The sequence below is a fragment of the Octodon degus genome, unplaced genomic scaffold (genome assembly GCF_000260255.1).
Source record: "Octodon degus isolate 3935 unplaced genomic scaffold, OctDeg1.0 scaffold00301, whole genome shotgun sequence".
NCBI lineage: Eukaryota > Metazoa > Chordata > Mammalia > Rodentia > Octodontidae > Octodon > Octodon degus.
This window is the reverse complement of record NW_004524877.1, coordinates 1,374,392-1,387,367: the sequence shown is the minus strand read 5'-3', so window position 1 is coordinate 1,387,367 and position 12,976 is coordinate 1,374,392. Positions and strand designations below refer to the sequence as shown.

The window sequence follows — 12,976 nt, the reverse complement described above, 5'->3', positions numbered from 1 at the left end:
ATTTGCTTTATATAGTTGGGTGCTCCCGTGTTTGGTGCATACATATTTATGAGTGTTACCTCTTCCTCTTGAATTTCTCCCCTAACCAGTATATAGTGGCCTTCTTTTTTTTGCTTGATCATTCTTGATTTGAAGTTGAGACTGTCTGAGAATAGGATTGCTACCCCTGCTTTTTTCTCAGGTGTTGGGGCATATAGTATTGTTGTCCATCCTTTGACTTGCAGCCTTTGAATGTTTTTATGAGTTAAATGTGTTCCTTGTATACAGCATATTGTTTTATTTTGTTTCCTAATTCACAGTGCCAGGCTATTTCTCTTAATTGGTGTGTTGAGTTCATTTACGTTGATGGTTATAATTGAGATGTACTGACTTATGATTGCCATATTATTTACCTGTTGTCTTTTACTACTTTTTCTCTTGTGTTTAATTGTGTGCCCTATTTAGTTGGTTTCTTCTAATTTCATTCATGAAGTTCTGATCATTTTGTTCCCTCTCTAGAACAATCTTTCAGGAGCCTGCATAGGGTTGGCTATGTCATCCTGAAATTCTTTCGTTGTTCTTTGTCATGGAATTATTTCACTTCTCCATCATACTTGAAAGAGAGTTTTGCAGAATATAGTATTTTGGGCTCGAATTTGTTTTCATACAGGACTTGAAGTACTCTGCTGCATGCTCTTGCCTTCATAATTTGTGAGGAGAAGTCGTCTGTATTTCTGATGAGTTTTCCTTTCAATGTGATCTGCTTCTTTTCTCTAGCGGCTTTCAGTATATTATTCTTGAGCTGAATTTCTGGGATCTTGACTATTATATGTCTCGGTGTGTTTTTAATTGGGTTGAGGTTACTTCTTGTCCCGTGTGCTTCAGTTACCTGGATGACAGATTGTTTCCTCATATTTTGGAAGTTGTCTGTTATTACTTATGCCCATAGATTTTTATTGTCCTTCATAATGACTCCTTCTTTCTCATTGATACCTATTGGTCTCACGTTGTTCATCTTTTCACCGTCTTGCAAGTGTTGAATTATTTTTCCCTGCATCCTAGTTGTTTTTAAGAGATCCTTTCTTACCTTTTCACTAGCTGCACCAGCATCTTCAAGATACGAAACTGTCTTCACTTTCACTTAAATGGTTTTGCAAGGTAGTGATTGAGATTTTAATTTCCTCTATATCTCTTTGATTTGGCTTCATGTGATCTATTTCTTTCCTATATTGCTCATTCGAGTAATCCATAATTTTTCTATTCTCCTCTATTTTTTGTCAATGTCTTCTTTAGAAGCAGTTATTCTTTTACTGCAGTGTTTTCTTCAGATTGGTTTTCCTCCCTATGTTTCTGTAGTTGATTTTTACTTCAGATTCTATGAGTTCAGAGAATTCTTTTTTTTTATTTCAGAAAAGAATTGTGCTCTGAGTTCCTCTATAACTTTCTGCTGTTGCTCATTTGTTATTGAAGCTATTCATTCAAACATTTGAGCTGAGCTAGTTGAAAAGAATTCTGCTCTGAGTTCCTCTATAAATTTCTGCTTTTGCTTATTTACTATAGACACTATTAATTCATACATTTGAACTGAGCTAGTGTCCTCTGCACTTGTTCTGTGTGCACATTCTGTTTCTTCCATATGTTCCTGCATTTGATTCTTTACTACAAATGCTATTAATTCAGGGATTTCTCTTTTCCTTTCCAATCTAAGTTCCTCTATACCTTTCTTCAGTTGTTTCTTTATTTCAGAAGCTCTTGATTCATTGATTTTAGCTCTGTGATTCTCACTTTGTTCTGTGTTTGTGTCTTTTGCATAGTTATGGGTGGACTTGGGTTCTGAGATTGCATTTTGCTCCTTCTCATTCTCATTTTGTGTAACAGTGTCTTCTGACCTTTGCTGTAGATCTTCGTTGTAGTTATAACCTTAGCACGTACTGAAATTCAGGTGCAGATCTACAAAGTTTGGATTTATCCAGCTGTGTGTAGATTGGATCTGGCTGCTCTGATCAGCTCCTTACTGCTGCCAACTTTGGGAGTGAACCTGTTGTGCCCCTCTGGCAAGATATTTTGCTCCTGGACTAGCTGGGTGATTCTATCCCCTCCTCTCTCTGCAGGGATTGCCGCTGCAGGGTTTCACCCCAGTCTTTTATGTGGGCCCTGAGCATAGTCTGACAGGGACAAGGTGGAGTAGTGAAGAGAGGAAGCTCTCCTACATACTCATTGGGCCTGGACTAGGACTGGATCTGGGGGTCTCCAGAATGTGGCACATATTCTCACTTGGCGGGCAGGTTGGGGGCTGCTGCGGAGTGGTAGAGGGGTCCCAAGCTGGTGGAAAAGGGTCTCACTCATGCTGCGCCTGGGCCGGGAGGAGCTGGTCCCACTGGGCAGGGTAGCAGATAGCTCTCCCACACACTTACCGGAGCTGGGCTAGGACTGTATCTAGGGTTCCCCAGAACACGGCAGAAATTCTCATTCTGTGGGCAGCATAGGGGAGTGCTGTGAAGTGGTGTGTGTCGGGGGGGTCCCAATGGGGTGGAAGAGGGTCTCACCCATGCTGAGCCTGGGCTTGAAACGGCAGGTCCCACTGGTGCCGTGTAGCTGGAAGCACTCCCACACACTCACGAGGCCTGGGCTAGGACTGCATCCAGGGGTCCCCAGCATGCGGCAGAAATTCTCACTGGGCGGTGGTGTGGGGGGTGCTGCAGAGTCGTGGTGGGGCCTCTCAAGGTTGTGGAAGAGGGTCTCAACCACGCTGAGCCTGGGCTGGGACTGGCAGGTCCCGCTGGCGCAGGGCAGGGGGAAGCTCTCCGTTGTGGACAGTTTCAGTAATTGTCTTTGTAGTGGTTATTCATAGTACAAGATGCAGACATGATGTGCTGTCCCAACACTATTAGCACAAAACTTTCTTCTCATTGAATTAAGCAAAAGTAGCTGTATGTCTATCCTAACTATTTTATATATACAGATACAAAATGGTCCTTCATTTGTATCTCCTTTATATTGTTTAGTTTTGTCAGAGAAGGGTTTTCCATTGCCATTTAAATATTATAGGTGCGTGAAGTCAATGAAATAATCCAGTAGTCCATAATAGTAGTGGGTTATCCATAGGACTAGCAATGTCAGAAGTTGTTGACTTGAGCCCTTTACAGCTCAACATATTAATATGGCTTTACTTTTCATACCTCATTATTATACTTTTCTGCTGGATGGTTAAAACCAAGATAAAGCAAGACCTACATAACAAGAAATGTAACTTTTGTATCTGACAGGGTCAGTCAGATCCTCTCAGCATTTAGCTTGAAACCCTGTATCGCAATTTGTAGATCCTTTGTCAGTGCCAGCCATGTGAGTGAGTCTCAGCCATTGCTTGACCACTTTGCTCTCTGTGAAAGCCTGAGAGAATGTTTCCTAAATTAGTTCATTATTTGTTTTACACAAGGACTGCTTCATTAAAAATGCCCAGTGAAATCTTTAAAAAGAAAAGAAATGAAACTGAGAAAATTCCCTCTTACTACACAAGTTATATAAGGTAAAATAATCTCTAACTTAAAGTAAAAGAAGTACGTTGCAAAATTATGTGTACAGAATACTATAGTTTTTATGAATAACATACTACCTAGGTGGTTTTATGAATATGGTATTTGAAGGGACATACAGTAATATCATGGCCTTGTGACACTGTATTCTTTTTTTTTTTTTTAGTAATAGTCTACAGAGTCTCACTATGTAGATTGAACTCATAGTGATCTACCTGTGTTCAGCCTCCCAAAAGCTGGAATTACAGGTGTGTGCCACCATGCCCAGTCTCAATCGCTGTCTTAGTGCACCCCGAGAGGCAGGGCCAGCACAGCAGGCCCAGGATCGAACCTACAACTCCTGTGTCTGCCTAAGCAGGCACTTTAATCCACTGAGCTATTTGGCTGGCCCTTACTGTATTCTTCCAGTGGGTAAGGGGCAAGAATAAATGAGAGACTTGGCTGCATAATTTTCTATAGCTTTTAAATTTTGAATTTCTAAATTATTGCTTTTTAAAAGAGTTATAAATAATTTATATCTTTATATTTTTATACATTCATATAAGTATATACATACATTATACATGGATTTTTTGTAATATTTTAGATAGTTTTCATTGTAGTTCTTTTGAAAAGGTGTTATATCTCAGGGTGAGGAGGTAGGAAAAATATGTGTGGTGGACATTTACCTTTTATATTACTTAATTGTAAAAAGTGATTTAATAATTTTAAAAATCAAACACACATAAAAGATCTAGTACTGTGAACCTAGGATCATTGGGCAAATAGAGGAAGGCACTTTTTTATAATTCAGCCATAAATACAGGAAAGACTCAGCCCTTTTAATTTGACCTTGAAACACACATTTTCTTAATTCTTTCAGATAAATTAAAAAATAGGACCACACCTTTCAAAGACTCAAAATGAAACAGTAATCTGACCTTAACTTTTAGTCATTTCTATGGAGAATAACAAAATTTCCCATATCAAAGAGCTAATTAAGAGGCAAAGAGTTTGGAAAGATAGGCAATGGCCATTTATACAACTATTATGAAGATACATTTTTTAAGATTAAAACTATAAATTATTGACTGTAATATATTCATTGCCAGGATAAAACAGAAAATTCCAAACATTGTATGTTCAACTAGAGTAAAATATACAAGTGCTAAAGAATAGAAGGAAAAGCCCTGCAACGGATTTAATTTTAACCAGTGTGCCTGGGCTATTTTTGTTCATTGTAGCTGTTCTTGGACAAGCCCCATGCCAGCTTAGCAGCAGTAGAACTACATTTAGCTCAGTCTGTTAACTAAAAGACACCATTTGTACAGCGTCTTTTCAGTTAAAACTGTGGGTCCAATACAGTTTAAACTCTGGATACCAAGGCTTATTTCTATTGGGAAATGTAACATGCTTCACTGGGGATTAAGAAGTGTACAGCCACTTCATACTCCAGTAGAGTGTGGCTAGACAAATGGAAAAGGGTATGAAGATACATCTTACCTTCAAAACTGTATAGTCTTTGAGACTTTTGACAAGATCATGATATTTACAGTCAGAAGACGAGAATAATAGCTACATTATTGATTAACTGTATTACTTTGGTTAAACATCTACCCCAATATTTAATCCACTATCCTATACTATAACATATCTCACTAAGCTTTCTAAGAAAATAATATATAGTATATAAAATCGTGTTGTAAAGTGTTGTGCAAATTATATATCTATCATGATAATGACATTTAGTTAAAGTAGCTTGTCATATATTATCACAAAGAACATTTTACCATGTATTCACAAAATCACAGGGAAGTATGGAGAGCAAACAGCTTATAGAAGGTTCCTGGCTCAAATTTTGGTATTTTCACTTATTTAGGTGCATGGAAAACTAGTAGCAACTAATACAATACAATACAATACAGAATTTTGTAGTAATAGATAAATAAGATAGAAATTTATCTTTGAGACTTGTCTTTTGAACTCTTAAAAATGGATAAAATTTAACATAAACTTTTTTTAAATTTTCAGTTATCTACCTCATACTCTACCATGCTATCTTTGTGTTTTTTGCCTGGACCTACTGGAAGTCTATCTTTACACTCCCACAGCAGCCAAACCAGAAGGTAAGAATATGGGTTACTTCATAAAGCATAACAATGGAAGAGAGCAGAGATGTTAATAAAGGAAGTAGACAAAAATAAGAACAAATAAGCTTACATTAAAAAGCAACATTAAGGTTTTTTTTGGTTTGTTTCTTTCCTTCTTTTTTTGAGATGTTGCCCTGGCTAGATTCCAACTCTTAAGCCAAAATGTCCCTTCTTCATGCCAGAGGAAATAGGAATAGAGGTATATGCCACCCTGTTCAATTCAAGGTAATTTTAAAGAAGGAATCATAATGATAAAGGTGACTTAAGGGTCCAGTAAGATATTAAGGGAGTTCATGAAATCACTAGCATTGTATACTGTTCAGACAAGGAGCTGGGTAGATAGTGACAAATGCCTGTAATCCCAGCCCTTGAGAGGCTGAGGCAGGAGGATTACCATGAATTCAAGGCCAGCCTTGACTACTTAGGAAGCTTAAGGTCAGCCTGTACTACACAGTGAGACACTATCTCAATAAACAAGCAAACAAAGACAAGGAAACTATTGCATGCATTGGTGATTTAATCATAAAAAACTCAATTAGATTCTGAGACTCCATCTAGCTTAATGTTATGAAACTATATTTAGTACCCAGCATGTCTCTGGCAGGCAGTTTTGAGGAAAAAGAATACAATAGTTAAATCAGTAATTTCCAAGTTATATCCTCTTGAAACTATGAGTTTCTTGTAATATTAGGATAGAATCATGAAAGAATTTGTCATCATATGAAGCATTTATTCTGTGTCACTAGTCTAAACTATGTTAGTCTCCAAAGCACACAAAACAATGGACGCTACCTTACCAACTTCCAAACACTAAGTAAAACTCTGTCACACATTATCTCATTCACAGAACCAGTATGATTTTAAAAATGAAATTATACAAAATCTCCACCCAACATGATCAAGCTGGCCCACACCAAACTGCACAGCACACCCAGACACACAACTCAAGCAATAAAGCAACCACCCAAAGAACTCTAAGCTGGCTATACATTTGCATTTTCCTTGGCACATGGTATCAGAGTTGAGGAATAAGCAACTGACATGTTCATCACAAGGATATTGTCCCAGGACAGAAGAGAACAGCCAGAACCTGCAGTTGTTGGTACTATGTTCACCAGTCCACTTGAAACTAACTCCCACATAGCCTACATCCAGCAAAGACCAGAGGACTGCATGTGTTTCACATCTACCAATGAAAGCAAGGATACAATCACATGGACATTAGCCACACTATGAGGAGAATGCACAGAGAAGCTTGTGCTTCAGGCAGGGAATATCATGTTAGGTGAAGAAAACCATGGTTGATTGGATCCCAAGATTACAGATCTTAGAAACAAAACATTAATTTTTTTTAAAACAAGAAATTTTTTCTTTGTCTTTTATCCTTCTCTTTTTTATTATGTTTATTTTTCTTCTATCAGGGTATTTGAGGATATATTATTTTATTCTTCCTCTTTTATTTTTTCACTTTCTTTTCTCCTTTCAATTTTTTTCTTTTTCTTATATTCCTTTTATTTCTTCTCTATTGTTCTCTGTTTATCATTTCTCCTTGTTCATTCTTTCTTTTGACTGTTTTCTAACACTACTAATTTCCTTTTCCTCTTCAATAGTATCTTCATGTCATTTTTTCTCATCATATCCCATTGATAATTTTTTAATTTTTTAATTTTCTGCTACTCCAACCCCTCTACTTTTAATAGTATAATTACTGAACTTTATGAATTTCTAAATAGCTAGTTAAATTTATGTAATGGCTGTTGAATACTGATTTATGGTTAGGAGCGGTAAAGTTGTATATTTATAGTAGATATTTACTATAGCCTATAGTAGGTCAATATTAGGGTTGTCTTGGTCTTCATACTACAATTATAGATCTATTTTCTGTAAGTAAGGATAGTGTATAAATTGGTCTTTGGGCTTTTTCTGTATTTAGTTTGTATTTAATGCCATAATTCATGCTGATTTTGTTACTGTATCTTAGATAGCATAGCCTTTGTGTTTATTAGTTCTTTGGGATACCAGTATTTGGATTTCTTGGGACTCATTAACTATATTGTGTTTCATTCCTGGGAACCTGTATATGCTGCAACCTCTGATCCACAGTAAAGAGAAATAATTGGGTCTTAGATAAGGGGTAAAAGCAAGTAGTTATCAAAACCAAGAGTACATGACTTAAAAAGGAAACATTAGTTAAAGAGGTCTCCATATTACAAAAAAAGCTCTTCACTACAATCAATATGCAATCCTCAATACAGTGAAACAAACTAACAAAAACTAGAAACATGAAAAGATAAGCCAACAAACTGCTTCCAAATACTCCCAACTCACCCAAAGATTATGCATGAGGCATTGAAGGAAAGAAAACCAAATGCTACACACAAATTATTTTAAGTTATATCAGAAAAGATATTAACAACAACAGTAAGACAGAGAGTAAGGAATTAGGCAAGATCAAAGACAACATATGTAAACAGATATTGGGCCACATAAAGAAGTCATTGAGTCTACAGAAGACACGCAGAGAGAGCTAGCAGGGCTAAACAAAATGATGCAATGCATGAATGACCACCATAGAAAAGAATTTGAGGGCCCAGGAAGATGGCTCAATAGAATATTAATATTGCAAGGCAAGCACAAGGTCCTGAGTTCAATCCCCAGTTCTACCAAAAAAAAGAAAAAAAGAAAGAAAAAAGAAAAGAATTTGAGTCCATCAAAAGGTTCTAAATAGAAACTCAAGAAATTAAAAATTCTATCAAAAGAATGGGCAGCAGAAGTGAACAATGTGAGAACAGAATTCTAGAATAAAAAAGACAAGTATGTTGTCAGTGACAAATTAATGAGAGATTTATTTTATTTCATTTTGAACAATAAAAACAAAAAGAAAAACAAACACATACAAAGACAGCAAAAGGGTAACATACAATGCATGTTACAAATTTTTAAAATAAATATAGAAAATTTATAATAGTTGTTATGTAACCTATTTTTATCATCAAATCTTTTCCTCAGATATAGTTATGCAAGATTGGGCAAATAAATTTATATTAATGCTTGCCTTCAATAAATCTTAATTTTTTTGTCTTTTATTTTAAAGAAAGTATAATAATAATTGGTAAGACAAAATGGTACACATTTAGAAGACAAAGATGAGAGGCATTCAACCATGGCTTTTGTATTACACATTTCTTTCTTCAATATAGTTGCTTTGTTTTTCTAAAATATTTTTTAAATAATTTTATTGAGAAACAAATAGCAATGAGGTAGTTTCAAAACCAATTAGTAGGACAGTTTCAATAATTAATACATTGCATATTTTTGTCTTCTTAGTGGTTATTCGTTGTACAAGATGCAGACATGATATCCTGTCCAAACACTATTAGAACAAAACTTTCTATTCACTGAATTAAGAGAAGGTAGTTGTATATCTATCCTAACTATTTTGAATATACAGATGCTAAATGGTTGTTCATTCATATTCACATTTTTTGTTCAGTTTTGTCAGAGAAGGGTATTCCATTGTCATTTAAATACTATAGGTACATGAGTTCAGCAAAATATTCCAATGTACTCCAGTAGTCCATAATACTAGTGGGTTTTCCATAAGATTGGCAATACCAGAAGTTGTTGACTTGAGCCTTTTATAGCTCAGCATATTAATATGCCTTTACATTTTATACTTTGCTTTTATACTTTTCTGATGGTTGGTTAAGACAAAGATAAAGCAAGACCTATATAACAAGAAATGTAACTTTGTATCTGATAAGTTCAGTCAAATCCCCTCAGGATTTACCCTGAGACCCTGTACTGCAGTTTGTAGATCCTTTGTCAGTGTCAGGCATGTGGATGAGTCATGGCCTTTGCTTGACCCATTTGCTCTCTGTGAAAGCAGGAGGGAATGTTTTCTCTCCATGTGACTCTCCTTAGGCACACTCTACATCGTTGATCACATTCCTCTGTGGCCCCATAATCTCCTTAATCAAAAAATTTAAGACATAACTGTACTGTAACATCATGTAACTCAGTTGTGTCCCAAATGAGACATATTTTATAAACAACAAAAGAACAAGAAAGATTGTGACAGTGACTCCTAGATAATGTAAAGAATGATCTTAGATTAATTGGAATTGTGAGAAATGATAAGACAGCAAAAATAACGTTAAAAAACATGTGGGAAAAAACTGAAAAAGAGAACACTAGGCCAATTTTTCTAATAAATATAGACACAAAAAACCTCAACAAGACACTGGCAAACAGAATGCAACAAATCATCCAAGAGAACATATATCACGACCAAGTAATCCTCACCTCAGGAATGCAAGTAGGATTCTGTATGAGCAACTAATAATTTAATACATCACACAAATAGAAGCAAGGCCAAAAAACATGATCATCTGAATAGATGCCAAAGTGGCATATGATAAAATACAACATCTGTTCATGATTTAAAAAACACTGAAGAAAATAGATATAAAAGCTGTATATTACAAACGTATTGCCCAGGTCATATTAAATTGAGAACACTTGAATACTTTCCCTCTAAAATGAGGACTATAACAAGAATGTCCAAACCCAGTCCTAGCCCAGGTCCGGTGAGGGTGTGGGAGAACTTCCAGCTACCCTGCGCCTGAGAGACCTATTACTGGTCCCAGCCCAGGCGCGGCATGGGTGATACCCTCTTCCAACCCCTTGCGACGCACCCCACCACTCCAAGGCACCTCCCCAACCCCACCCGCTGAGTAGGAATTTCGGCCACATTCCAGGATCCCCCCAGACCCAATCCTAACCCAGACCTGCTGAGTGTGGGGGGGAGCTGACTCCGCCCACTACTCCAACGTGTCCCCTCCAGGCTAGTACAGGCCTGGCATACAGGCCTGGGGTGTAACCCTGCAGCTGCAATCCCTGCAGAAAGTGTAGATGATAGAACCACCCAGCCAGTCCAGGAGCAGAAAATCTTGCCAGAGGGGCACAACAGGTTCACCCTGAAGGGCAGCAGCAGGAAGGAGCTGAGCACAGCATCCAGACCCAAGCCAGGCCCAACTGGATAAATCCAAACTTTGTAAATCTGCACCTGAACTTCAGTACGTGCTAAGGTTATAACTACAACGAAGATCTACAACAAAGGTCAGAGGACAGTGCTACAAAAAATGATGAGAAGGCACAAAATGCAACCTCAGAACCCAAGCCAAATTGTAACAAGTGCAGAGGACACGAACAGAGAACAAATTGGGAATCACACAGCTGAAAGCAATGAATAGATATATATGGTTTCTGAAATAAAAAAAAAACAGCTGCAGAAAGTATAGAGGAACTCAGATTGGAAATAAAAAAAGATATCCCTGAATTAATAACATCTGCAGTAAAGAATCAAATGCAGAAATATATGGAGGAAGCCCAAGGCCCACCCAGAACAAGTGCAGAGGACACTAGCTCGGTTCAAATGCATGAATTAATAGTGTTGTTAGTAAACAAGCAACAGCAGAAAGTTATAGAGGAACTCAGAGCACAATTCTTTTCTGAAATAAAAAAAGAATTGTCAGAACTCATAGCATCTGAAGTAAAGAAGCAACTACAGAAACATAGGGAGGAAACCCAATCTGAAAAAAACACTACAGTAAAAGAATTTATAACTGCTTCTAAGAAGACATTGATAAAAAAATAAAGGAGGTTAGAAAAATGACAGATTCCTTGAATGAGCAATACAGGAAAGAAATAGATCGCATGAAGCAGAGTCAAAGAGACATAGAGGAAACTAAAATCTCAATCACAAGCTTCAAAAACCATTTAAGTGAAAGTGAAGAGAGAGTTTCAGATCTTGAAGATGCTGGTGCAGCTACTGCAAAGGTAAGAAAGAATCTCTTAAAAACAATGAGGATGCAGGAAAGAATAATCCATCACCTGCAAGATGATGCAAAGATGAACAATGTGAGACTAATAGGCATCAATGAGAAAGAAGGAGTCACCACAAATGACACTAAAAAAATATGGGCAGAAGTAATAGCAGAAAACTTCCCAAATATGAGTAAGCAATCTGACATTCAGGTAACTGAAGCATACAGAACGCCAAGTAACCTCAACCCAATGAAAAACACACCGAGATATATACTAGGCAAGATCCCAGAAATTCAGCACAAGAATAATATACTGAAAGATGCTAGAGAACAGAAGCAGATCCAGTTCAAAGGAAAACCCATCAGAATTACAGCCGACTTCTCTTCACAAACCATGCAGGCAAGAAGAACATGGAGCAGAGTACTTCAAGTCCTCTATGAAAACAAATTCCAGCCCAGAATACTATGCCCTGCAAAACTCTCTTTCAAGTTTGATGGAGAAGTGAAATACTTTCATGACAAAGAACAGCTAAAGAATTTCATGATGACAAAGTCAACTCTACACAGGCTACTAAAAGATGTTCTAGACAGGGACCAAAACGATCAGAACTCTACGAATGAGATCACAAGCAACCAATTAAATAGGGCAAGCAAATAAACACAGGAGAAAAAGGAGTAAACGACAGCAGGTCAATAACAGTTCAATCATAAGTCAATACATCTCAATTCTAACCATCAATGTAAATAGACTCAATTCACCAATCAAAAGAAATAGACTGGCACAGTGAATAAGGAAACAAACTCCAACAATATGCTGTATACAAGAAACACATTTAACTCATAAAGACATTCAAGGCTGAAAGTCAAAGGATGGAAGGCAATACTATATGCACCAGCACCTGAGAAAAAAGCAGGGGTAGCAATCCTATTCTCAGACGGTCTCAACTTCAAACCAACAATGATCAAGTGAAATAAAGAAGGCCACTATATACTGGTTAGGGGAAAAATTCAAGAAGAAGTGGTAACACTCATAAATATGTATGCACCAAACACGGGAGGACCCAACTATATAAAGCAAATCTTAATGGAAATGAAAAATCTAATATCCAATATCACAATTTTAACAGGAGACCTTAACACCCCCTCATCTCCAAAAGATAGGTCAACCAGACAAAAACTTAGCAAAGAAATAACAGAACTGAATCAGAGCTTGAAACAAATGGACTTGGTGGACATATACAGTGTTCCACCCAAACACACCTGAAAATACATTTTTCTCAGCTGCACATGGGTCACTTTCTAAAATAGACCACATACTGGTCCATAGGTTATGCTTAAGTATATGCAAGAAAACAAATTATCTCATACACATTATCTGACCACAGTGCAATGAAACTAGAAATTAATGACAAAAGAAACCAGAAAAAAACCTTAAATACATGGAAATTAAATGACACCCTACTCAGCAACCAATGGGTTACAGATGAAATTAAACAAGAAATTCAAC

The 12,976-nt window shown here is 36.9% G+C and overlaps 1 protein-coding gene across 3 annotated transcripts in view; it reads left to right on the top strand.

Annotated features, from left to right (window-relative positions):
• Window positions 1-12,976, top strand: part of Zdhhc15 (zinc finger DHHC-type containing 15) — a 215,736-nt gene that overhangs the window by 133,867 nt on the left and 68,893 nt on the right. For all 3 annotated transcript variants that reach the window (XM_004647319.2, XM_023707590.1, XM_023707589.1), the window contains one exon: window positions 5,523-5,617. In XM_004647319.2, the coding sequence (XP_004647376.1) occupies window positions 5,523-5,617 (95 nt within the window). The remainder of the gene's footprint in view (window positions 1-5,522; window positions 5,618-12,976) is intronic.